The sequence below is a fragment of the Spodoptera frugiperda genome, chromosome 6, assembly GCF_023101765.2.
Source record: "Spodoptera frugiperda isolate SF20-4 chromosome 6, AGI-APGP_CSIRO_Sfru_2.0, whole genome shotgun sequence".
Taxonomy (NCBI): Eukaryota; Metazoa; Arthropoda; class Insecta; order Lepidoptera; family Noctuidae; genus Spodoptera; species Spodoptera frugiperda.
This window is the reverse complement of record NC_064217.1, coordinates 3,647,179-3,673,166: the sequence shown is the minus strand read 5'-3', so window position 1 is coordinate 3,673,166 and position 25,988 is coordinate 3,647,179. Positions and strand designations below refer to the sequence as shown.

General features: G+C 35.0%; 2 protein-coding genes and 1 non-coding gene across 10 annotated transcripts; 2 read left to right on the top strand and 1 right to left on the bottom strand.

Moving 5' to 3' along the window:
* Positions 1 to 176: 176 nt before the first annotated feature.
* On the top strand, positions 177 to 22,807 carry LOC118267462 (tubulin-specific chaperone cofactor E-like protein). 8 transcript variants are annotated; one of them, XM_050694007.1, is made up of 9 exons: positions 177 to 310; positions 717 to 1,055; positions 7,748 to 8,028; positions 8,242 to 8,744; positions 8,904 to 9,003; positions 19,632 to 19,816; positions 20,769 to 20,900; positions 21,152 to 21,251; positions 21,596 to 22,807. In XM_050694007.1, the coding sequence occupies exons 3-9, from the start codon at positions 7,783 to 7,785 to the stop codon at positions 21,722 to 21,724; spliced, it is 1,395 nt and encodes a 464-aa protein (XP_050549964.1). In that variant the 5' UTR covers positions 177 to 310; positions 717 to 1,055; positions 7,748 to 7,782; the 3' UTR covers positions 21,725 to 22,807. The 8 variants fall into 8 exon arrangements, with proteins under 8 accessions (XP_050549964.1, XP_050549967.1, XP_050549965.1 ...); XM_050694010.1 differs by having other exon boundaries at positions 178 to 310; positions 717 to 903; positions 21,605 to 22,807; XM_050694008.1 differs by lacking the exon at positions 177 to 310 and having other exon boundaries at positions 626 to 1,069.
* Trnam-cau (transfer RNA methionine (anticodon CAU)) lies at positions 19,024 to 19,096 on the top strand. Its single transcript has one exon. It is a non-coding gene; the product is annotated as a tRNA-Met (tRNA).
* On the bottom strand, positions 22,791 to 25,733 carry LOC118267460 (DNA repair protein REV1). Its single transcript, XM_035581474.2, has one exon. The coding sequence runs from the start codon at positions 25,642 to 25,644 to the stop codon at positions 22,870 to 22,872; it is 2,775 nt and encodes a 924-aa protein (XP_035437367.2). The 5' UTR covers positions 25,645 to 25,733; the 3' UTR covers positions 22,791 to 22,869.
* Between the last annotated feature and the right edge of the window lie 255 nt (positions 25,734 to 25,988).

The following is a 25,988-nucleotide window of genomic DNA, read 5'->3' as shown; positions in this document are numbered from 1 at the left end:
ATGTGTGTTCCGATAAAATTCAATTGGTTTTACTAACAAATATAAATAACCTGAATCACACGCAATACACATATACAATTATTTAGTGTCTTCTTTTACGAATTTCAATGCCTAATTTTATTTGACTCCTATATTGATAATTTTAATGATACTGGCTGGTTAAAATTATGTTTTTAAGTTTTTCTGAAGACATTTATTTGACATTCAGTCCTTCTGCTGTGTAGAAAACATTGTAAAATGTAAAAATAAACATCGCCCAAATATTTTAGAACTCATATTTATAATTACTATCACATTTTTAAAATAAAAGGTAAGAAATTAATTGTAATTATAACTCCATTTTTATAAGCACTATAATTTTGGATAAACTTTCTTGATCTCAACTTACATATCTTTTAACATTAGGTGTAATTATTGTGTACATTTTCTTTTGTCCTAATCTTAGTCATATAATTCACACATTGAATAGAATACTAGTGTAACATCTCAGAGTTTTGTTGTATTTTCATCTCGCTCTTTCTTTCGTTAAAACATCTCCATCCTTGTCCTACATCACCGCAACTCCGAACGTCATTGACCTCTTTCATCCCCACTCTTGTTCTGTCAGTCGATATTTCGCGGTTGTATGTACACAAACTGATAGTAGTGTGCGTTGAAACAGGCATTGCGTCTGTGCAACGTATTGATGTAAACATTCTCTTGTCATTTTATTTCAGTGCGTTTGGAGGATCGTATGGAAATCCCTTCAAGGCGCATCTGAAAAACATGTGAACAGCTGATTCATCCATTTTTAAAAATTATAGTGAATTCCAATGTGTTTATGGTTATTGAGTAATTTTTTTTGAAAATTAATTGTGAAGAAAAGTGCAGTAAAAGTCTTTGTTTATAGAAGTGTGGAAAAAGGTCAGTTTTCAATAAGTATTTTTATAAATGTAGTAAGTTTAAATCTTATTGGAAAGTATTTTACCGAGCTCAAATTGTTACGAGTTAGTGGCATTGTAGTGAAAACGAAACGAGTTTCGAAATCGAGCCTACTTACTTATCCTCAAGATTAGGTGAGTACCTACTCGTAAGTAGATTGGTCTTTATTTTCTTTATGTAAGTAAATAAACACTAATCTCATTTACATACCCAATTATAATTTATAAGCGTCTAAGTAGGTACCTACTTATTCAACAAACCGGAGTTAGCTCTATGGCGCTGTGTACAAACAACTTCCTTGTTCTAGGTAACTTGGCTAGGTGATAAAATACGCAATCCAAGTTATTGGCTGTATAAGAACATTTTAAAATATAAACAATTTGTAAAATAATTTAATTAATGCAAAAAAATATCGACATTATAAACTACCCCTAATATAGTGGATGGTTACTCTAGCCCTTCTGTAAAAAAAGAAAATTCAATTCTTTTTTTGAAACTTGCTAAAAATATTTTTTTCTGTGCACTGAGCTACATAGAGCCAGCATTGGTGTTATCGATTTCGACCGTGACCTATTTAATTCTATACGCGTGCAATCTACTTCCTGAAACGTGAACACGTCCAAATTGTTTTCAATGAACATTTTAGTCCTTGTTATTGAGTAATCCACATTATGATAATGGAAACGATTCCGTAACAAGTGTCTTCATTACTATTGCTTAGGCATTTCTTTGTTGCTCCATATGGGAAAACGTGTTAGCGTTGTTTGTAGTTAAAACTATAAGTATTCAGAGGAATAAGCATAAAATAAGTATACGAATTATACTTTTCCTTTATATTTCAAATCATAGGTACCTAAGTAGTTAACTATTGTTTGTATTTTTTTTCGGATCGGAATCAAATCGGAATAGTTATCGAAATTATTTCCAAAATACGATATTCGCGTTGTGCAAATTTTGTCTAGTAGAATACACGGCAGATCCGTTGATTTTCAAATAGAATGGAACAAATTCCGTTTTTATTATTTTTTTTAATCTTGACTTCACCATAATCGCACGACAAAGACGTAAAATTCCCGCGCATTGCAACATCGCGTTCAGAAATAGTGAGCTGCCGTCCTTGCGATCGTCATGCGAATTAGATAAAACTAATTTAACAGATGTTTTATATTAGAAACACTATACAGTTAAACATTGCATACTGTTATTCTAAGGTTTCTATACCTAGCCTACATTACTTAGCTATGCACAAGGCCACAAAACTTATTACTTAAATAGAATCAGATTTTTATTGTGACTTGTTTTTGGTCTTTCAAGTTTTATCCCTTTACTACTTACAACCACTTTACCCTTTGTGGCATTGTGGCACCCTCTCCAATCCGCCACGTGCAATCTAATCAATAATCTACCGGAATAATCAACAAAAAACCGTTTTTCATAGTAAATTGAATGATAAAATTAGAACCGATTATACTTAATAAAATCGATAATAAATAACCATAAGTGACCTTTGTACAACTACAAATAGAAATAGCAACGATTAAACAAAATATTACGCAGTTTCAAGCCAGTCTCAAAAGATATTCCGCTTGTTACTTATCATACCAAATTCAAGAGCTAGCGTTATCAAAGAAGTTGGTGCCTAGGTATTCTATGTACTGTAAACAAGGTAATACCTACGAGTATGAATGTGGTGGTTCTAATCAGTAATGTGTTCGGCGTCGCACGTGTTATGCCGCCCACGTATTTCACTGTTTATCTCTACTCTTGTGACCTTCAAACATCCGCGTAACAACATTAACTTCAACCAAAGAATTCTAAGCATAAACTTTACTAACTTTACTTTACTGAACGTGTATTTTTTTAAGATACAGTTTGGTATATTTGGTCCCATTTCTAAAGGTTTTATGTTCCCCAATTTGCTCACAGGCTCGCATCTTTGAGACTCTTTTGAATATAGACTTGAAGTGCTCTTAACGTGATCCAAATGTCCCAGATTCTTCCTTTTTTTTGTTAACTAAGTAGATACTAAATGTAAAGATATTGGTGTAATCATAATGATAAATCTAGAAAGTCTTAATGATAATATACACGTGTATAATATTGTACCTAATTGTTATCTTCTTATGACAAATAGAGAATCTATTGATATTTCTTCATAGTTAATAAAATTAAATAAACGATGCAGTAACCACATCGACACAGAGACAAAACAAACAATAACTCTGTGAGTGGAACAAAAGTAAACAAAACGTAACTGCTAAAGGAAAAACGTGTTCATTTTCCAGTCAACTATTTACAAATTACTTCTATGATTTGAAGTTGAACATCACTGCGCAAAAACAACTGCGCAGTTTTTTGTCGTGAGATTCACAATTATTTTTTTGTTAAACTGAACCTTGTCAACACACGCAAGGAACACGTGAACGCGTTTGGGCATCAAACAATTACGCCCCAACAATTTTTGTAGTTTTTGCAAAGCGATTAATTTTATATCCATTGTTATTCGCACTTGTTCATGAATATGTTTTACACAGAATTGTATGGTTAGTGACCTTCCTAAATTGTATTGGATAGCCCAGAGCACATACAGTAGTTCATATCAATTCAGTTTTGAATTTTACGCGCCCATGAAAAAAAGCAAAGTGTGACCAAAGTCCTTAAAAGTCTTTGTACGTTAAAGTCAATATCCTAATGGTCGGTCACACTTTTAAAGTACCTAATCAGACGAAGGTTTTTCCAATCCAGACATTTTAAGCAACAGTTGGACATTAAACAAAGTGGTTTAGCCAATGTATGGGTAGACTGAGTAAGTGAGTAGAGTCGAGACGTTAAGTTCGCCGCCCTTACCGTCGCGACGCCTGTGCCCGCCGGGGTGGCCACCCTGTAGATGAATTCTCATTTATACCACAAAGGAAACCTCAACGTCTGCGTTCTTTTGTTTGTTTGTGAGCAATCCCAGCCAAGAAATGCACATAACATGAGATGGCTGTTTGTCTAATCTGCAGCAAAGCTGATCGAGACAGTAAATAAAATAAACCAATTCAAATGAATCTATCGTTCTATTGAGTGTAAATTAAATGCTAAGCTTTGAACCAACAACTTCTTCAAGCTAGTACATAAATTACCTCACTACAGTTAATAGCTTTGCACCATGAAAAGCTATACTTAACATTTTTAATTAAAACGTTACTCATCGTAATAGCTAAATCGATCGATATTTAGGTACCTAAAGAACTGCAAATAACATGGACTTATCTATCTCTGACACGCGAAGCTTTAAATATGAAAGCATCAATAAATGTGGCTTGTTTTGTAGAAGACATGAAATATCAATTGAAACGTATCATGCCATAACAAGTTATTTAAGAATAAACAATTATTTCTATTCGTTCTGTTGGACGTACACCATTAATTTTATTAGTCTCATTGTTTCAAGCAGGATGTATGGTGCTTTGTCTCTATAACTATTAGTTATCTCATCACATCAACAACCTGTCCTGCTAATAGATACTAAAGATTGTGTTAATATTGAATGATACACATTAAATTACTGTTTCATTTACACCAAAATGTGTGATGTATTGTTAAACACAATTGAATTTAATACGTTGTGCAAAATCGCGATAACTTGTGTTCCAGCCTTGGTACCTAACTCTCGCTTTCTGAATAACCTTACTGTAATCGTATTATGGACTAGAAATATAATATTAAAACGTAGCATCTGTTTGTGTGGAATAATACTAGACTTACACGAAGGGTTTACACAAATAACAAATCTTGTTTCTTCGATTTAACTCCTTTGGTAAAAACAATCACTGAGAAATCGACACGCTTCGGATTTTTCTGAAAATTTGAGCAAATACGTCGAAATGTGTATGTACAAACGTATGTGCGAAGATGATACCTAATTGTTTCACGTTATGTAAATAGTAACTAGAGCGGAATGGCTTAACCTTAATACGGTGGACAATGCAATCATACAAGTCCAAAACCCATGATTGAAGGATGGTAGATAGAAGACAAAGTCACAAACTCCAAAGGAAATGTATTTCTATGAGCACGACTCCAAACGCGTTAGTAATGTATGCCGTGACACGGTCAGTTCCGGAATTCGAAAGGGATATTGAATTTAAAACTAGTTAAGGTAGCTAATAAACGAGGTTGATAACATTTTTATTGCCTTCTTCGGAATTCATTCACGATATTTTGTGGCTGACTGGACATAATTCATGGTTTTGTACTCAATTTCTTACGAAACAACCCAAGAAGATAGGTGCAGTCATTTGTGTCACCACCAGTAGATGCTTAAAACCGGTACAGGAAGATCTTGAAAACTGCATCCATCTAAAGATAAAAGCCCAACTTTGTGGGTTGATGTACACTTCCAATACCAGGGAATTTATATTTTTTTACGTTACTGTATATAAGGATAGGTGGCGACGCACGCACTTCGGTAGTCCAGTAACGAGTAATAAAGTAATATTCAATAACCATTTGATTAATTACTAGTTTCACTTTATATATCTTCCTCGACCCAAGGTTTCCGTCGTAGCGCGCAGTATTTTTTTATACCGACTGCCAGTCAATGAAAAAGGTTAGGCTCCACGTAATGCACGTTTTAATTTACTATCACATTACATATCCGCGATGTTCATGATGATTTGCACAATCATTGAACGTCAGTTAGCCAACAGCAGCTCGCAACAGCATTATACGCGCATTGGAAATGTAGAACGGGATTTATGTCGTACGTAATGCGTGGTTATAGCAATTTACGGCTGTCTGATGTCATGTTTTATTTTAATATTCAACAAAGATTCCTATTTTATGCACGCGAGTAAACGCAGCGATGTTACCTAGTGCATTCATTATTAATTCATGATAGGTATAATTAGAGTGAGAGAAAAATGTCGCCTGTCCTGTATTCCAAATTTTTCTTCTGAACCAAAATTGCAAACAGTGCCCGGTAAGCTACAAATCCCCTGCGGAAAATATAGCCGGGACGTGGTAGAAACGTTTCTCACTACACACTAGTGTCGGCGCATAAGGTGACTAAATTCTATTAGCCTTGACTTTATGTTCTTACTACGTTCCACTGACAGTTTTATAGCGGACAGTCCACAGAATATTACTTACGATAATCGAGTTGTACTTGAATTGAATGCAATGCTAATCATTACAACACAATACTCAATCGCGTGTCCCTTTATTTTGATAAGGTCACTTTTTATTAACTTATAATTTTCGGAGCTCATTTGGGGTTTACCCGTGTCGTGTACATAAACGTTGATGACATCAGCACGCAAACAAAAACGCAATACTTATAAAAGTTTGATTGCTGGACATTAAATTCCAAGTTATTCTCGAATCTAATGGTCCGTTTTACTTCCATGCATATTGTCGTTGCAATCAGCATCAGCTATATTCTGAGACAAGGCACTAATTATGTTTGAATGCACATTTGAACTCGACCTTGGCTGCAGCAGTCACGAGTCACGAAGTCTCGGAACAGCTCAACTCAGCTCGGCTACTTAATATTGAGCAACATCCCTTCTAATATTGTTTAAAGCATTTTCTTGCAATAGTGGTGGTGAACAATTTAAATTAAATCCAAGCTAAAGTGACTTGAGCAAGTTCAAGCTTGTATCGATATCGATGGTCTTGATCGAGACAATGAAATTCAATATCCTTCATATTATAGACACTATGGAATTGAGATTTATTATTTATCCTCTAATTATCGTTAAATAAGTAAAAGATACTGACGTTGGAATTTTCTTTTCATTATTTTGCAACAACAATGAGGTAGCGGACTGCGGAACCGCAATGCAATAATTAACTACTAACTAGATTTCATCATCGTAATTTTGCCTTATTTCACTGCTTTACCGAGATTACTAAAAAGCTAAAACGCAATCACTGATATCAGTACCGGTCTCGGTAAACCTTCAATACTACGCATGAATGAATAAGAAGTACCAAAACGAGTCGTAAACAAAACTACAATATTACTACTGAATAGCCCTATAAAACATACAAGCTAAATATAGCTAGTTTTTATTGTACGGTATCACGAATCTCGATCGATCGAAGACCTCTTGTTAATTGTAACGCTCATTCGTTAAAATAAATGTAAACCAAGAATAAAATATAGGTCATTAGGACTATGTGTAATGTTGGTAATGTAATATGAACATCCATTAAGATAACACCATGTGTAACACTTTTCATAATATCTACCATAAAAATGTGGGTTGCTAAAATTCATGTTTGTATGTACTTTTCATTGAACAATAATACGTCTCAAAGATACTCCATCAATTTGATTCCTGAAATAATATTTATGAACCTACTCATACAGATCCTTGAGCAAATATTCCGGTCTGTTGGTTTATTGCTTTACGCGCTGTATATTTATTTAGCCAGTTGCGCATGAGTTCAACCGAGAAGGAAACGCCACTCGTTCATATTAACCAATTAATTTATGTAAAATTAAAACTTTGATAGCTTTATCGTCTATTGTACGTGTATTACCGCCATGTGATTATAATTATTCGTCAAGTTCTTCATTAATTGTCAATCAACAACACTGTATTGTATAGATAGACTATTGCCACATAGTTAATTGGTTTTTATGGGCTGCCTTTCCAATATCACATTGCTTATTGGTTGACCCATTGGCAATGAAATAACGCTTATCGTGCGCTGTTCAATGATACGATATTTAGCAGCGTATGAAGTATTAAACTATTTATTTGTGATTAGTTTTACAAGTATAGGTATATCCAATTAATTATATAATGAGTTTATTTTTCTCTCTTTATAGGTATAAAGAAACACGAACCATAGGGGAAAGCCAACATGCCGTCGCTGCTAGAAGCTCTAGAGCGGAAATATGGTGCGAAGGGCGAAGTGAATGCTCCAATAGATGACATGCCCGTAGCAATATTTGTGCCCAAGCGCTCCCCTCGGCTGAGTGTACCCACGCTACTGGTGCTTAACGACTGCGAGATCGACTGCGCCGGAGATGCCCGTGCTCTCGCAGATAAATGTGCGGATGTGGTCGAGCTCGATCTAGCCAATAACAAACTCACCGAGTGGGATGAAGTAAGTTAAAAAGCGAAAATTGTTATTTCTCAGTGCATCACTGTCTCTTTTACGGACAACCTCCTTGTCAGCTATTACAGCAAACAAGCTTGCAATAAACACACCTTTCCCACAGTTACGACAATCTATACCAATTATTTGTAATATCAGATATTTCCGCAGTGTTACGTTCACTCCTTAATAATGTACACTGACATGTAGTTTTGCTTATAGGTTTTAGCAATACTGGAGCAGACACCACGAGTTCGGTTTCTCAACTTGAGCTTCAACCGTCTGTCGGCTCAGATCCAGGCGGCACTGACGTTACAGCCACGTTGGGACAGTCTGAGCCACCTCATTCTGAACTCCACATACGTCGGTTGGCCGAGCGTCCACGCGTTACTCAAAGCTCTACCAGCTCTGGAGGAGTTGCATTTGAGCCTAAACGAGTACTCCTATGTGGACTTCTCCGGACAAGAGGTTGATAAGGAAGCTCAATGTGAGGCGTGTTCACGACTCAACGTTGATGTCACAGAGCCCGTTCATGAGCAGCTAAAGAAACTCCACTTCTCCGGGAACCATGTCAGCAGTTGGCGGGAGATCTCAAAACTAGGTTACGCCTTCCCGAATTTGGAAACCCTGTTGGTCAACGACTGCCCAATAGCAACACTAGCGCCAGACCCGTGTGACAAATGTAGTGATGATAATGGAAATAAGAAGAGCCACGATGCCTTCCCGTAAGTGAATATTATTACACAATACAATAACTAATTTGTTATCAATATGACCCCATTAAGGCAACATATGTTGCCAATTGCCATTGGCCTATTGATCTTCAGAATTTAAATAGTGTTTATTTCTGCGGCGTCACATTAGCGATGTGATTGATATTCCAGACACCTCCGCTTCCTAAACCTCAACAACACGGGCTTAGCGACGTGGGACGAGGTGGATCGACTGGCACAGTTTCCTGCTCTCAAGAGTTTGCGGGTACAGGTGAGTTCAACTCGACACCTGTTAAACTCATTGTGTAGTCGATGCACACAGACTATAATGTTTGCAAATACTGACCTCGCGTACAGGATTATGCACACGGCCGGAACTGTGTTATGTACGGTATTCTAAGCATACTTAGTACAAAGAATTTGTATAGACGTGACTTACAGTAGTGTATGATGTTGATTGATAGCTAATTTATAAGGGATACACAAACGATTGTGCAGTTTATTCGTAAAACTGTAGTTGTTTTATTTTAATTGCACTCTCTAAGCCGCAAAATGCACTTGGCAGTGCGTAATCTGTCAGTTCGCCAACACGTTTTAACGCCGCCAAGTTGTAATCTGAACGAGTCAGCGATAAGCGATCTAATTTTGATGTTGGACGGTAACGTGCAAAGTGTTGAAGACTGTTGTAGTTCTAAATTATCCGTGTAACGTCCCTCGGGAACAGAGGCCTGGCGTAATGCGGGTGAAGGTCTTCCAGATATAGTGGCGACCTACTTGACGCCCGGTTGTGCAACCTTAGCTAATATCACCGATCACTACAGCGGGCACGCATATAATTTCGTCACGTCTGCGCTCACGGGTCTGCTCGGGAGCTAACAGATTGTATAGGAGCGTTAGCCTTGCATTCGTCTACGGCTTTCGACATTTTATGATCCATATAAACAGAGTAGTAAAGTCAATTGGTAATTTGTTGTTGTGTTAAATAAATACAGATGCAGTTTTACAGAAAATAGGCTTGCTCGTGGAAAATTTCCGCGTTTACATCAGTACAGACTCGAGCAACAAGTACCTACTTTATGGGTGGTCATAAAGGTCGCGTTACTTTCAATTTCTCGTCAGTAGAAATCATAACAAAATGGAATAAAATCCGCAATCGGATCAAGCGTATTATTCAAGTTCAAGGTTGTGTAACTGGTACATCGAAAAACCAGCCAAATGATAATCTATTTGTGTGCACATCCATGTCCTTTGTTACGCAAATTGATTATAGTACGCTATACTAGAGGAAAATGAATCGTATGCTCATAGTTATAGGGTTACTTTAACCATGAGATCAACTGAGTATTAATGTTTTGTGACCGTCACGCTACGAAGAATGTGAAAGTGTGTCTGTTTGTTTTAATGCGCGCTTTATGCGTTTATGAGCGATTGTGACGTCATAATGGTCAAAGTAATACTTTGATATGTAATATAATGAGTTGTTAAGAAATATGGATACCTTGACTTATTTTTGTTTCTGTTTTCATGTAATAAGTGGAACAAAGCGGCTCATTAATTCAGTGAATAGCAATATAGCGAGCAACAACTGTCAGGTGTTTGTAAACTGCAACTGAATTTGATTTCCATGTGTTATGTACCTATGTGTAAGAATTGTATATACATTACAATATGTAACAGCGATTATACAATCGTGACCGTAATGAAAAAATCCAACAAATATTACCTACGTCACGTCGTCTTGAAAATCTGTCTAACCATTCTGAAGCTAGAAAAGGTTATCACTAACAAGAATTTGTTTTAGGAATTAGTACTTTTACACTACAAATCTTGTTGAAAAACCATTACAAGTTACTGCTAATATGCATCCAAATATTTACTTACAATTGCCATAACGTGCATTTCTGCCTACCCCTTCGGGGATAAAAGGCGTGACGACGATATATTTACTTACAAGAAAGTCTCTAGAGGATATTATGAAATGTGTAGACGATGAACTTAACATCTATTGTAATAATGTCAACCGTCACATTGTAGGTTCTGCGTGGGCACAAAAATGTCAGCTATTTTTATATGAATAGAAGAATATCTACTTTCATAATAATATGTAGCTCTTTGCATAAAGCTTCTAAGAAGGAAAACAAAGCTTGTACTGGATTTTGTGTTCTTTTCAATAGAAATTAAAGTCTAAAGTTAATTAAATTACCATCCGTAAAGCAGGTAATGAACCAACTTCCCTTCAACATTCAACAAAAAACAAATCAAATCACCACCAAATTGAGATGATTTCCGTTCCGACAAATAAATCAATAAAGTTGTTGGGACAAAACGACGAATACGTATGTTTTTATTGAAGTCGGTTACAAAGATCGCTGTTTATGCAAGGAAAATAAAAGCAGGTAAAGGTAGTGGGTGATTCATTCGCAAAATAAATCGAACTCAACGGTCAAGTATCGGGTCGTTAACATTAACAGCTGACCTGGCGTCCTTGTCGCACTTGGTGATATATTTACACTGACATAAGCATATAACATATACGCAATTTTTACTAAACTAGCTAGTTATAACCTCTAATTAACAGTGCGTATTAGTTATTTTCTTTGAAATTCATCCCTAATTACAGAAAATTGAAAATTATCTCTACATAGTATTAAACAAAGTCGCTTTTTCTGTCCCTATGTCTCTTTGTATGCTTAAATCTTTAAAATTACGCAACGGATTTTGATGCGGTTTTTTTAATAGATAGAATGATTCAAGGGGACGGTTTATATGTATAATACCTACATAATATTTCACCATTGTACCCTTGCGAAGCTAGGGCTGGTCGCTAGTACTCGTATATACGACGAATTGTAGTTCTTCGCGTCCTTTAATTACTCTTGCCTAGTAATCGATAGAGTCTGTATCAATGACGTCATAAAATTGTCTTTGGTCTCCAAGGACTTTCGGGAGACTTGTTCTCTTACTCTCTTTGTAATCTAACACCGTAATATATCGTCTAAGTACATTTGGTAAAAGCCATTTGAAGAGCTATCAGACGCAATATTGGCATTATCCATCATCTTATTAGCTGTGTCTTCACACTTTTTTATGTTTTACTAGCCACCTGCCCCAGCTTCGCATGGGTGCAATAGTGATATATTATGCATATATTATACTTATAAACCTTCCACTCGAATCACTCTATCTATTAAAACAAACTGCATCAAAATCCGTGGCGTAGTTAAAGATTTAAGCATACAAGCGGACATTGGAACAGAAAAAGCGTCTTTGTCTTATACTGTGTAGTAAAGTACCTAGTTATGAACAAAAAGGGAATCTAGTTTATCGAGATAAAACGATAAAGTTGTAAATATTGACCTTTAGTTTTCAACCTTATTTCTTATTGATTCGTGTTTGTCAACTACTGTACTATGCATGGAAAAGCACCATTCAATCCTATTAGGTACTAAAATGCTTAAACCTACCTGTTGCAAAAAATATATAGATTTATTATTTAACAACACTACTAAGTTGTATTTTAAAACCATTTCTAACAAAGACAAAGCCAGGTTATCAGATAAAAAATTGGTGCAATAAACATACGAGTATTAAAATGATGTCATCGTATAAAAGTACCTATATCTTGCATATCTGCTAAGCCATAGCTTGCACGAAACAGATAGCGATCGATAGCCACACTACTTTAACCGATTATCTAGGTCGTGACTAATGGAAAATAAATACACACATATAATATAGGGATTTCAATATTCCATTTCTATTTTCAAGCTACAGAAAACCCATAGTTGTGAAGCCATGTTTATTTTACTTCTGAAAATAAAATAAAACTGCACAAGCAATATCACTAAAGCCAGCTGCTTCGGGCTTGAAAATATTGAATTTTTCTTCCACCGCCTCGCCCGACATCTTTCCTAATACAATTTGATGTTGCTGTTTACCCGACTTCAAACAAAGAAGGAGGTTTTATTGACATAGGATCTTCGACAAATTGGAAAATTACTTGCCACGTGTGAGGGCAATAAGCTATAGTCAGTGATTCATATTGGGCCGTTAAACGGTCGAATGACTCTTTGAATTTTGCCCACGCCTTCTGCGCGTCACCTCGCATTCATGCACTTTGTTGATTGAATTTCATTATTTATTTGATTTATGCCTGATAGAAGATAGTGTTTTTATTTATTTGGTTTTGAATATCAATTCAAATAGAGTTTACTTTAGATTTAGATGAACTTCAAAATTTCTAATACCTACACAAATACTGAGAACTGCAGACCATCTACCATCTCTATATGTAGATGAAACGTTTCGATATAATCTAAGTTAACTGCAGAAGTCGCCAGTTGAATACATAGTTTTGAACGTAGAGTGTCGTTGGGTCAACGCGAGGTCACCCAGAACACGTGCATTGCTCCATACCGTGTCCGTTGACTTGATGCCGTAACGTGAAATGCACTATAACACCAGTTAATAAAAGATATGGACGTTTTATACCTGCAGCAACACTTCATAGTTATGGAGATTTACTTCCATAACTGCCATTGTCAGAAAATTACTTGATATTTGATTAAATGTAGGAATTTCGTTGTGTGGGTGACTGAGAACTGTAGAGACGAGATATTTTACGGACTTATGTCGAAGCCTCTAGGTAGCAATATCTTCCTCGCGTGCCTGTCTGGCGTCGCGTGATTAATTCTGGCTTTTGTTGGAGTGCCCCTACTCCAACACAAAAGGTGGGATGCATTAGAATTCTCATTCGTGTTCACTGTTCAGTGTTCTCAAGTTCTCAAGTACCTACCAGTGTGAATAAAGTTGAAAGTCCCTTACTCATGGACTGCACAAATATTACGTCACCTTAAGCTCTCCTCGTGTCAGTTAGTCTTTGTTTATTATTGTCAAATTGTTCATTCTAATATGCTTCTTATAGCTATTAAATAAACATTGGTAGTGTCTTCATAGAGGATTCTAATGTCGCCATCGTGTCGCAGTCGTGACCTATGAATTCATTATTCCACGGCGCTTTGATATATTAGGTCAACTGTCCCTCGATCATCCACACTTAACATTAAGTATTCCAACTCCTTTGTGTATCATCCGTTCAGTACAAGGGTAGAATATAATATATTTACTACCTATAGGTACACAGGAAATATTGTGCTCAAGGGAAGGGATACGAACAAATGGTTCGGTGAAGTAAGCAATTTTGGCCTTATTAAAAATATATTTGGAGGTCAAATTGAACAAGAACTTGGCTCCTTATTTTATACTGTATTTAAAATATGTATTTTCAGTACCAACCTAGTAATTTGGAGAAGCAATATAATTTTATAGTTTGGTTGATGGTTGATGATAGAACTCATTAAAACTGTAGCGCTGATAAACAACGACTTGTAAACTAGTATATAAAATCACTTGCTATCGATAAAAACCGGTCCATTGCACAGACAATTGCTCAAGTGTTTATATTAACATTGTAAAGGGCACTTAGGTAGTTTCCTTCACACGCAATGCAGTAGTTTCCCTTTAGTAACAGCTAATTCGATTTTACTGCAGTCTTAAAGGTGAATGTGTTACCACTATCGGATTTGTTCGATCTTTCGGTAGTTGTGATGGAAGACTCAGTAATAAATTGATTTTTTCTACTCCTATAAGATATGACGAATTCAACCGAACAACTACAAGAAAGAAATTCTTACAAAAGAAACGCAATAATTGCGATCCTCTATCCTTAATGTTTTTTATATACTAAACATAACCTTAATCACTATGGCACCATAATATTATCGTTGCAAAGCTCCGAGTGTAGGCGGATGTTACAAAACTATTTGCCAAGTTGAAAGTAGGTAAATTGGAACATTTTTGGCATTTAGCTTTTTAGGCAAAATTTTGTCCGCAACCATTGTGAATTTTTATGAGCTACCATCTCGAATATGGGGTAATAATGGCCCAGACGAGAGACTGGAGACTGTTCATGCATCATAGTAGGCGGGTGTAAATGACGTCAGAGTCCTTTTGCCCTTGAGCTGGATGAAATATGGGTTTAATAAAATAGCATGTACAAGTTCATTGTCAGCTGCAAAGGACGGAATGGCATTTGAGGAAAGACAAGACTAACTTTCCAAAATACCTTTCCCTTTTATAGAAATGCCTCCATTTTGCAATTTCTGGTTTCTTTGTTTTTTATTCTATTTGTGAAGTGGCTCGCCATTGTTGCCAAGCGCACAAGGTCCTTCATTTCAACCCTGGCATTCTTATTATGACGACCTTTACTTATTTGACTTCTGATACTTACTAGTTGAAGAACTCGTAAGTTATTAAAGTACCTACATTAAATCTTACAACATAGAAGAACAACAAAGCATTTTTAACGCAAGTCGGTCCATATGAAGGCTTTTTACTCATAACTCACAAACGAGAAATGATTCATTCTTTCTTACACCTTTTACGTCACGCTAGGATTATTATGTATGTACTAACAACGATATGTAAGTCTAAGTATGTACGAAATATTTCCTAGTTCTTTGTCTTATTACGTGGGTACTTGGGTAGGTGCTGTTTGATCGCGGTATCTCGAAGACTGGTTATACTTAATTATTATTTACTTATTAATGTATTCCGTGACTAAGCTGCTGTTTATGACTATTTACTGAGTGCATCGTGACCCTTTGTTTTTAATTTATATGGTTACTGAACATGTTTGAATAGTTTAGGTTAGTTGCGTATTGTTTGATATCAACATCGAAATGAGGATGTATAAGGAAATATACATAATAAGCGCTGTTTCTTATGTAAATGAAACTGGTTTTAGCATTTATTCTAAATAGCTGTTTGTAATCGTTTGGCTAATAATCACGTGTTTGCCTAGTGATTAGTATCTACCGTTAGTTTATTAGATACATTTACTAGTAACAGGTGTTTAACTAATATTACATTAATAATAATTTATGCAACGTTGCAATTTAGATAATAATTATGCATAAGTATTAAAATTATGATTACCTAGAACCTGCTTTAAGTTATGATTGCAACTCGAATTGCTGAGAATATAGAGAAATTATGTTCGTCAGAATCTATAGTCGTAATGATCTTGAATAAAACAAGAATATTGACTGATACGAACTATGAAAGGGATTAGTGAAGCAATGTTGACAAGATATCAGTATAAAATGCAATTTAATCAATTAGTTGTTCAATATATTATTACATACATCTGTTGACACAATGCAATCGATACGGTAAACTCAATGATTCAGAACGGGGCTGTTACCGATTGGAACGGAACCTTAAATTATAACCGTTTAAATTTTTAACGGTCGTGTGTGAACGCTCCCGCGTGTCGCGTGGGTAGTCAGCCTGTCAGATGTTAGTCAGCCAATTTGAGGAGTGGGGTCAATTCTGCAAATGCAACGGTCACAGGATAGGTGGATTCTTTTTTTAAATAATAAGTATGCTTTGATTCGTGTTCGACCTTTATGGATCTAGCCAGTATCTAAATGGCTTTAAAAGAGACAAAATTTTGTCAGTACCTACTTATACTCATAAATGTTCTAGTGAATACACCATCTGTTTTGTCAAAGTAAATGTTTACGGAAATAGATTTTACGGTACACAAAATGCTCCTTGTCTTATAACAAAATTATGCATAGTGACTTCACTCTTTTTCTGAATCTGTAGGTATTGTTTTAATCGATCGGTAGATAAACAAAGTTGTTTTAAAAATGTAACCTTGCGTTGAAAAGGGTAAAAATAAATTTAAAAAATAAAAAAACCCGACTGCATAAAAAACACTTTAAATAAAAACTGAAAATTAAAAAACAAGCTTAGTCTAAAAGTGTAGATAGCAATGTTATTACCACAAAATTAAATAATTTCATAATCAATACACAAAAAATAATAATCTTATGCGAAACATAATTGAGTGCAACAGTCGGGACCCATATTGAATGATTTTAGTCTAGTTTATTTAATGGGTATTATGAATGATTTTAGTCTAGTTTATTTAATGGGTCCCGACTGTTACACTCAATTATGTTTCGCATAAGATTATTATTTTTTGTGTATTGATTATGAAATTATTTAATTTTGTGGTAATAACATTGCTATCTACACTTTTAGACTAAGCTTGTTTTTTAATTTTCAGTTTTTATTTAAAGTGTTTTTTATGCAGTCGGGTTTTTTTATTTTTTAAATTTATTTATTTTTATTTAACACTTTTTAGTTAGTTATAATACGGCTATGTGTTTCTCAAGATTTCACCCGCGACACGAGAGAACTACTTCCAATACCAAGATAATAAAAAAATAACACACGTCGATCCAGTTATTTTAGATTGATTGCGTAACACAAAGAGAGTAAAGGAATTAGAAAAAGAAGAAGGATTAAGGGCAGTAAAATTTACTATTTACAAATTTCGTAAACGGTCTAATTCTTTAAAAGAATTTTCGTCGTGTGGACTATTTAATATTTTTTTTGGATCTTTTATTGTGAGGGGTTTTTGTCCGTAATAGTATTAATCCTTATCCTTTTAAATAGTCTATTAATTTTCTACATTAAATGAAGATAAAATTTGCTCTTTACACTGTTTCAAAATTTCTACTAGTTTTAGACAAAAAACGGTCTTTACAGTTGACGCGTCGCATGGGCTATATGTAAACGACTATGTAGATAGATTCCTTATTTAACGTTCAGCAAAGCGAGGGCGGGTCGCTAGTCCTTTATTTATAAATAAATTCATTGTAAATAATTTAGTTAAGACGTACTTTTATTATCACTTTTCACTTTTAAGTTCAGACACCGCTAGTCAATCGCGTCGCGTAGTACCTATACGAGTATTTAGTTTGGATAATAAAGAACATAATTGCACATAGTATTTTTTTTCTATATGTCAGTGATATACCATTTTGGAATCCTCATGATGAGCTCTTTAATTTGATACCCATATTGTAGCAAACAAAAAAAATTTTTTTTTTTACTCCTATCTAGGGCGCCTCACGGCCGCCATGTTGGTTTTTGTTTTACGTCACATATCTAAGAACACTTGGGTAATTAAGACGAATCCAACGATACCCTGATTGTCGAAATCCATCAAGCCGTTTCGAAGAAATGAGGTAATAAAGAATATTAGGCTCATACATACAAGATACGCGCGAAAAACATAACCCTTCCTTGGCAGTCGGGTAAAAACATGCGGCAACAGTAATCTCCATAGGGCTTGATGTATGCAAAGGTGATTCCGCCTTCCGTTTTTAGGCAAAACAGGCGAGCGAGGTTGAACGCACGCTCAAAGATCTCTCATACTAAGCTAGGGGAGAACAAAGGACTGTTCAAAATATTAGAAACTAAACTCAAAAGCCTTAACTATTAGAGCTAATTTTGTTCGCAGTGTATCCTTAGGAGTTATTACTCATTTTAGCCTTTATTGTTAGTGGAATAACGTTTCAAACTTTAGGGCACTTATCTCAGACTATAGTTTGCATATTTCTGTGTAGGTTTGCTCTTGACTTTTGTAATGAAGTATTCACTTTCTATGATGTTTCACTATGTTAGTTTTGAATTAGATATACGATGTTATGTGGGTGTAAAAAAAACGGGATTTAATTAATGTTTTTGCACGTAAAGTTCATTAATTTGCTGTTGATGGATTTGGCTTACATACATATTAATTTAAATAGAAAGTTTTCAATCATACAGGATTCTGTGGCTAGAAACACAAAGCCTGGGAACATATCATAAGTAGACATGAATCCGTCATAAATACCTAGATGAAGATATTATCGTAACCCGTTGGAATAGCAACGAATGGCTTCGTATCGATCCGCGCGCCCTACAAGGAAACTTGATCCTCACGGAACCTTGAGATGAACAAAAAGCTATTCAATTTAAATCTACGACTTTTTGTTTTATTCCGTAATCCTTTACAGTCGTGAGTGACTTCGGGATTATTTTATAGGGAACTTATTGTTATTGATAAATTAAAATGTTATATATATAGATACCTAACTACTTTAGTGTCTGCTAGTACTTAGCTTAAACGGTCAAACTATGTTATAACACCTGGGTAAAATATAATTACACTTAGTACAAAAAAACTGGCACGTAATAATAAAAAAGTACATAATAATATCTGTTGCTTATCGCTTTTCATATGTGATTGCAAAAAAACAGTGTACACTCTATACTGATAAAGTGCGCAACAATAAGATATCTAATAAAAAAAAAATACAAAACGTGTTTGTATCCTATATGTAACATGTCCTCTATATAGCGTATATCTATTTTAGCATCATGAACACCGGCCTCGGTGGCGCAGTAGGCAGCGCGTAAGTCTCATAATCTTAAGGTCGTGAGTTCGATCCTCACCCGGGGCATATCTTTTTGTCCATTTTTATTAACTTTTTTTGTAACGCAATCTAAGTTTACTGTTTATTTTTATTTTTTTCTTAATACTTTTTACTATAATTATGTAATTTATTATTTTTATAACATATTTACCATAATGAACATGAATTTCATTTTATTGTGTGACTCACTATAAAATTTCTGAGAAATATGCAAGCAAAACGTCTTTGAGAAAGGACTTTTCGAACCTCGAACCAATTTGACCTCCAGACGTCTCCATACAAAGACGTTTATGATGTTTTTTATTGTTTTATTTATGTGGTGAAATGTTTTATCCATTTTACATAGTTGTTTTCGTGAATACTTAAGGAATACCAAATATCTTTTTATAAGCGTCTTATAACTTGCTAGATAGAATTTCATAATATAATACAATAGAAGAAAATAATTATTTTACTTATATTATTTACATATTTTTAAAGACCCACTCCTGTCACACCCAATTCGATATTTGTGTCGATTTTAAATATTTTTTTAACTTAATGTTCTCTTTGCACTTTCCAGGGCTGGCCGTTATGGGACCGTGTGGAGTCCACGGAGCACGAGAGACGGTTGTTACTGGTAGCTCGGCTGCCGCACGTGAGAACCCTGAACGGAGGTGGGGCTGTACCAATTGAAGAGAGGGACGCGGCTGAGAGAGCATTCATTCGATACTACATGGAGAAACCTGAGTCTGACCGTCCTGATAGGTAAGTATGGTACCTAGTTTAGCGGTACCATATTTATTTATAGTATAGTCCAGTGGTTCACAAAGTTATCTGTACTACGACCTATCTAAATCAAGTTTTCAAACTCAGAAGCTACTTTCAAGAAATTAAACCGTTACCAATGTCAAACATTGAATACAGAATGGTTGTGTGCGTCTTGTACAGACAACGACCACTAAGAATTCACTTGCGACCCACCAATGGGTTGGGACCCATTGACCCATAGTTTGGGAAGCCCTGGTATAGTCGCTTTGTTACTCAAAAGTCGACTGAAAGAAAATGCCAACGATATTAGCGTACTTACCTATGGACTTTTGAAAATAAATACTTAATTATTCCACATGTTATGGAATAAATACTTATTATTGAATTAGATAATCTACCTATAGTATGATGTTATTTAATAGACGCCACATACATATGCCAATAAGCGTAGGTAATCCTGCAACTTCATCCATGTAAATTACAAAGATTAGTCTGAAGGTTCATTCAATAACAAACGGTGGAGGCGAGGTCTCTGCCAATATGAAGTGCTGACCTAAATGACTAAATACAGATATGCTAATGAGACCTGCTAGTGTTGACTTAGGAATACCGAATAAACAAAATATCACTCCCGCACCTTATTTTACTTTACGATTGTAAGATTGTTTGTAGTTCCTTTATTGGATGAATTTTATTACCAAGTTATTTGTAAGAAATGAGGATTTACGCTTTATGCGGTAAAAACATAGGTACTTAAGTAGGTACCTGGCCCTGCTTTAGGATTTCCTTCTATGTCATGGGTGCTAGTTGACAACACATCACTTAGACCAGAAACAACAAGTTATCCTACCTATATGTAGATCACTCAAAAATTTGTTCTGCAGGCGCTCACCGTACAGTCAAACTACGAAATTCTACATAATTCATGCTCTTTATTAACACTTTCCAGATATTGGGAGTTGGTGGGCGTCCATGGTAAACTGGATCCTCTCGTGTCTGTGGACCTTAGGCCGGAGAAGCGCGTACAAATCACCTTCACGTGTGGCGACCACAGCGAAGTACGCACCGTCGACGTTTACAGGTATTTTCTACCGAATTTGACTTGATATATTTTTTAGTAAGTACACTTACAAAGATACAAGCAAGTACCTATCGTACCTATAACCTATAAAGCACGCAGCGTTTTTTAAACACATTACGGAGCCACTTCCCGTGAAACCCAATAATACCTAGGTACTTATTCAATCGGGAATCGCATTTGCGGCTTACAACACTTATTTTCTCTGTTCTCTTCTCTCAGCTGATAAATTACAATATTTTTACTGTTTTTAGAACTGTATCTGACCTGAAGACACGGCTAGAACGGATGGCTGGCTTCCCCGCTTCTAAAATGAGACTCTTCTACGTCGATCAAGAACTACGAGATTCTCAGGTGAAAATAATAATTTCATATTTTACTTTGAAACTTAATTTGCATGAAAAAGGGAAAATAATTTGAGTTCCTAAAAATATCACGGGTTTAATTTTGTTATTGGTTGTTTGTTTTTTTACTTAAAAATCATGGCTCCAACATCATTTTGTATAAAACCACATTTATGTAATGTGGTTTTATACCTACATTTTACTAAAATCATTGCTAACTTTGAAGTCAAAAGTACATCTTATGTACCTGTAATAAAAACTATTTTTGGCCACCTACCGCCCAAATATTAACCCTAGGTGCATTAACATAGGTGTGCTTTTGTTTACTATTAACAGTTTACATTATTTCTGAAGCCTTTTCAGGGTCCCGAGGAGATGAGGTACCCCACGAAGCAGCTGTACTCCTACAACATCAGGTCAGGAGACGAAATCATCATAGACAGCAAGTTGAAACACTCGATTTCTGCCAACTCTACGGCGTGAGACGGCGGAACAAAACAATGTCGGCTGCATTTCTATAACACTACCCTACTTAAATAAAACACATATAATTACCTCTTTGAGGAATAAAGACTGATAAAAGGCCAGTCTTTCCTTAATCGTGTCAATAAATCTTAAATTTTGTTAAGCGTAACACATGGCAGTACAATATTTCAAACTAGAGGTGCAACTGACATACGAACTTTTTGCCTAGAAATGCCATTTCATATAATTTCGTTCTACTGTTCGTCTACTAACATTTTGATGTACGGATGTGGATTTTAGTTATTTTTTTTTTTTGTAAGAAATCGTTTCTGTTGTCTCCAAGTGGATTATTTTAGAAGTAATATCGCAAGTATTATAATAATAGGAAATGTCAACGGTTGTCACAAAGCATTTAGTTTTTAAGGATTATCGCAAGCTTTGAGCTTAAAATGGAATATTTTTATTTACAGAATTATATTTTTAATGATACAATTTATCATACAACTGAAATTCTTAGGAAGACTCTGAATCATGGTTTATATTTTATTACTAAATTATTGAGTAAATTGTGCATGATTATATTATCTAGAAAATCTACATTTTTTGTTTGCAATAAGCAACTGTGATAGTAAATTTTAGATTACAGAATCTGAGATTAAACTATTTATTACGAAACCTTATTTTTGCATATTACTACTGTACGTAATGGTTCTCAACTTACACAGCATCTATCTTTGAAATATTATTAGGTGTTGTAAACGTGCTTATTAACATTAAGTGATACTAACTGCCATTTCGAATTATGATGTATACCTATTGTGTCTTGTAGGTATCCTAAGCATTTTATCTAAAATGAATATTGTATAATATTTTTAACCTTACGACTCTTAATTCAATTTAGAAATATTTTTAATTCTGTAGCTGCCAAATTTTAAACAATATAATGCATAAGTCAATTCTAGCACTGGCCCTCAGTTTACAGAACCGTGATAATCTGTTTTGACGCAAAATTACAATGTAGTAACATATTTTTATTTTTCTTTTTATAGGACCTAGAAAATAGTATCAAAATGAAAAATAAATTGAATAATTGTATGAAAATCTTGGTTTTATTTCTTAATAGTTATCACAGCACCTTTTTTTAAATATTACAGTTTATTTAATTAATCTGATATAAACAATCTTTTACCATAAACAGCTATCATAGCATTTTGTACTTGTTCTGTTACATGATCATATACTTTTAGCCAATCATTGCGTCCAATTTCTTTGGTCATTCTTCTTAGAAAATTCATTAAAACAAATAGCTTTTCTGTATTCTTGTTAACTACCATTTCCTGTAAATAAGCAACAATCATATCAACATCACATTGAAGTGGGCTCTGTCCACTCTCAAGCCATGCTCTTAGCAGTTCCCTAACTTTGTCCCAAGGTAGTCCTATCAAGCCTTTAGGTCTAGGCTGTTCTATATTGTGTGGTACTTCTTTGGGAACATCTCTTATCATCGGGTCTTTATATGGCAAGTCTCTTGTCACATTTTGGCCTTGAAGGAATTTGCTCATAGCATTTTTTGTAGAGGATAGCTGAGTTTTCATGCTTTTTGGCGGCCGACCCCTTCTTTTAGCAACTGGTGATTTCTTAGGCGAAGTAGAACCGTAAGATTCATTGGTTACCGGTTTTTTGATGGATTCTGCAACCTCGAACATTTTGGAATCAGTATTTAGTTCCGATTTCACCTCAGTTTCTTTTTTGACAACTTTATTATTTGTCAAAAACTTGCTTATCGATCCCTTTGATGGTTTACTATTAATAAGTTCAAGCTTTGTGACTTGTATTCCAATACCCCTCATTTCCTTAGGATCTATATTTTGTTTCTTGCAAATTGAGATGACTTCTCTAGTTATAATCTCAACATCGTTTGTTGCAGTGCTCAATGAAGTTGATTTATTAATAACATTGCAAAAACCATGTCCCATGAACTTGGCAGTTTCTACAGGGGCTTCTTCATCTCTAACCATCAATTTCAGGGTTATACATTTTCCTATAACTTTAAATTGCTGCATTCTAGAGTGCACTTCTGCTGACAATTGTTTTAAAAATTCTATACACTGATTTTCATTTTCAAATCTTATTCCATAGTTTACTTCTGCAGAGACTGATTTCCTTACAGTGTGGAAAGTTAAAGGAGTTGGATCCCGTCCACGACATTGGTCAAATAATTGAGCACCAGTCTTAATTCCTAGCTGGCATTTGAGTGTAGCTAATGTTAAAGTTTGAAGTGAACCACATGTCACATGGCCTAATGATTCCAATTTCTGTGCGGTCTGTCTACCAACACCAGGTAAATCACTTAGTTTGATTTCAAATATAAAATCTTCAACCAGATCCTCTGTGAGAAAGAACTGACCATCTGGTTTTGCTTTCTTAGTAGCCAGTCTGGCTTGTAACCTATTACCTCCAAATCCAGTGGAACATGGACATCCTGTCTTACGTTTAATTTCCTCCCTCAGCATTGAAGCAAAACTTTGCACATTTACATTCATATCTGCTAGTAACTCAGTGCAATCCACATACATCTCATCACAGGACACAGCTTCTATATCTAAAGTATACTGTGCAATAGTATTGTACAAAGTATAAGCAACTTCTTTGTATCCATCAAAATCATAGGGTATAGTTTCCAAATTTGGACACAATCGCAGGGCTGCACCCATAAACATGCCATTTTTAATGCCTTTAGCTCGAGCTTCATAGGAACAAGAGGCTATTTCACTCATGGAACCATACTTATCATCCTCATCAGTAATGTTATCCACCCTGGTCTCAAATACAATCTCATCTTCTGGCTTTCCAGTTGCTATGCCAAGCTTTTTCATTTGTTTCTGTTTGTACAGACCAAATTCTGTGCTTCTGTCAACACCTGGCCGTTTAGGTCTTCCTTGCCCACCTTTAGAGTGAGTTACAGCAATGGGTTTCCCACGAAGGTCAGGTCTGTTTCGTAGACCAACAGAAACAAAGAAACAATCCATATCAATGTGCATGATCACTTTATTTTTCTCGAATTTTAACTGAGAGAAATTGTTATAATCATATTTAGCTAAAATAGATTTTTTTAAATCCTCTCTAGCAGGAAATAAGAAGTTACTATTTTCTCTTAAATCATTAACATGTTGTTTAAAACATGCCCCTAATTGTGAGATGTGATGTAGTCTTGAATTATTGTAAAATTCTGAAATGAAATTTGGGTCTGCTGCTGTTTTAGCCACTGTACTGGGCTTATGTTGATTTAAGTCCACACTAATGTTATTTTCTTTACTTTTTTCTAACAGAACCGTATTGGATGTAGACGGTAAAGGATCATTTGGAATCGGTTTAGATTCTGTTTCATTTTTATGCATTGTTATGTCGCCTAAATTATTTTCTCCCAATAATGTATTTTGTATTTCATTTGGAAATAGACTTCCAGCCTCACAATTAAAATTCTTTGTTTCACTAAGAGAAGAATTATCATTTTTTAGAACTTTTTTAAAGTTCAGCTGTCTTTGAGTTCTGGAGTTTTTATAAAGTAAATAGTCTCTGTAATCTAGCAAGCGGTTGGAGGCTATACTGTCAGTAATCCATTCAGGTTTCACAACTTTAACGAGAGACATATTTTTTACCTTAGTATCAGGTAAGTTTGAAGCAATGATATAATCGTCACTTCTTTGGTAAGTGTGGTAAATACCTCCATGCTTGGTCATCAAAACTTTTAATTCATCTGCAGAAGGAATAGTAAATCCATTTACATAAATACTCACGCCATTAAAAATGTTAGTTATGATATCCTCTGTTCCAGCTCTTGCACTAAACTGTTCTTCCAATTTGGCAATTTTAGCATGCATATAACCACCCCAGGCTTCGAAGCCATTATCTGGGAACTTTTCATCTCCACGTCTCATTTTGAAAATGTATATAATTTAAAACATTATCTTGAAATTGAATGTTTACAATAACAATATCTTTTTTACCGCGCTGCGCTGTTATGACAGTTGTGAATGACAAATGACAAAGACTTTTTGACATTTCAATTTTTATTTATAGTAAAGTGTGACTAGAGCTAAAGTGCTTTTAAGTTGAAAACCGATTTTATTTAAGTTATTTATATCTACTTTTAATCTACTATGTAATGAAAAGTGTAACAAAAATATTGAAATATTTATTTTTAATGTTTATGTCTTATATCAAGTAATTTAGATAGGTAAAAGGAGGTGTTAAATAAATAAATATAGAATTTTATTTCACA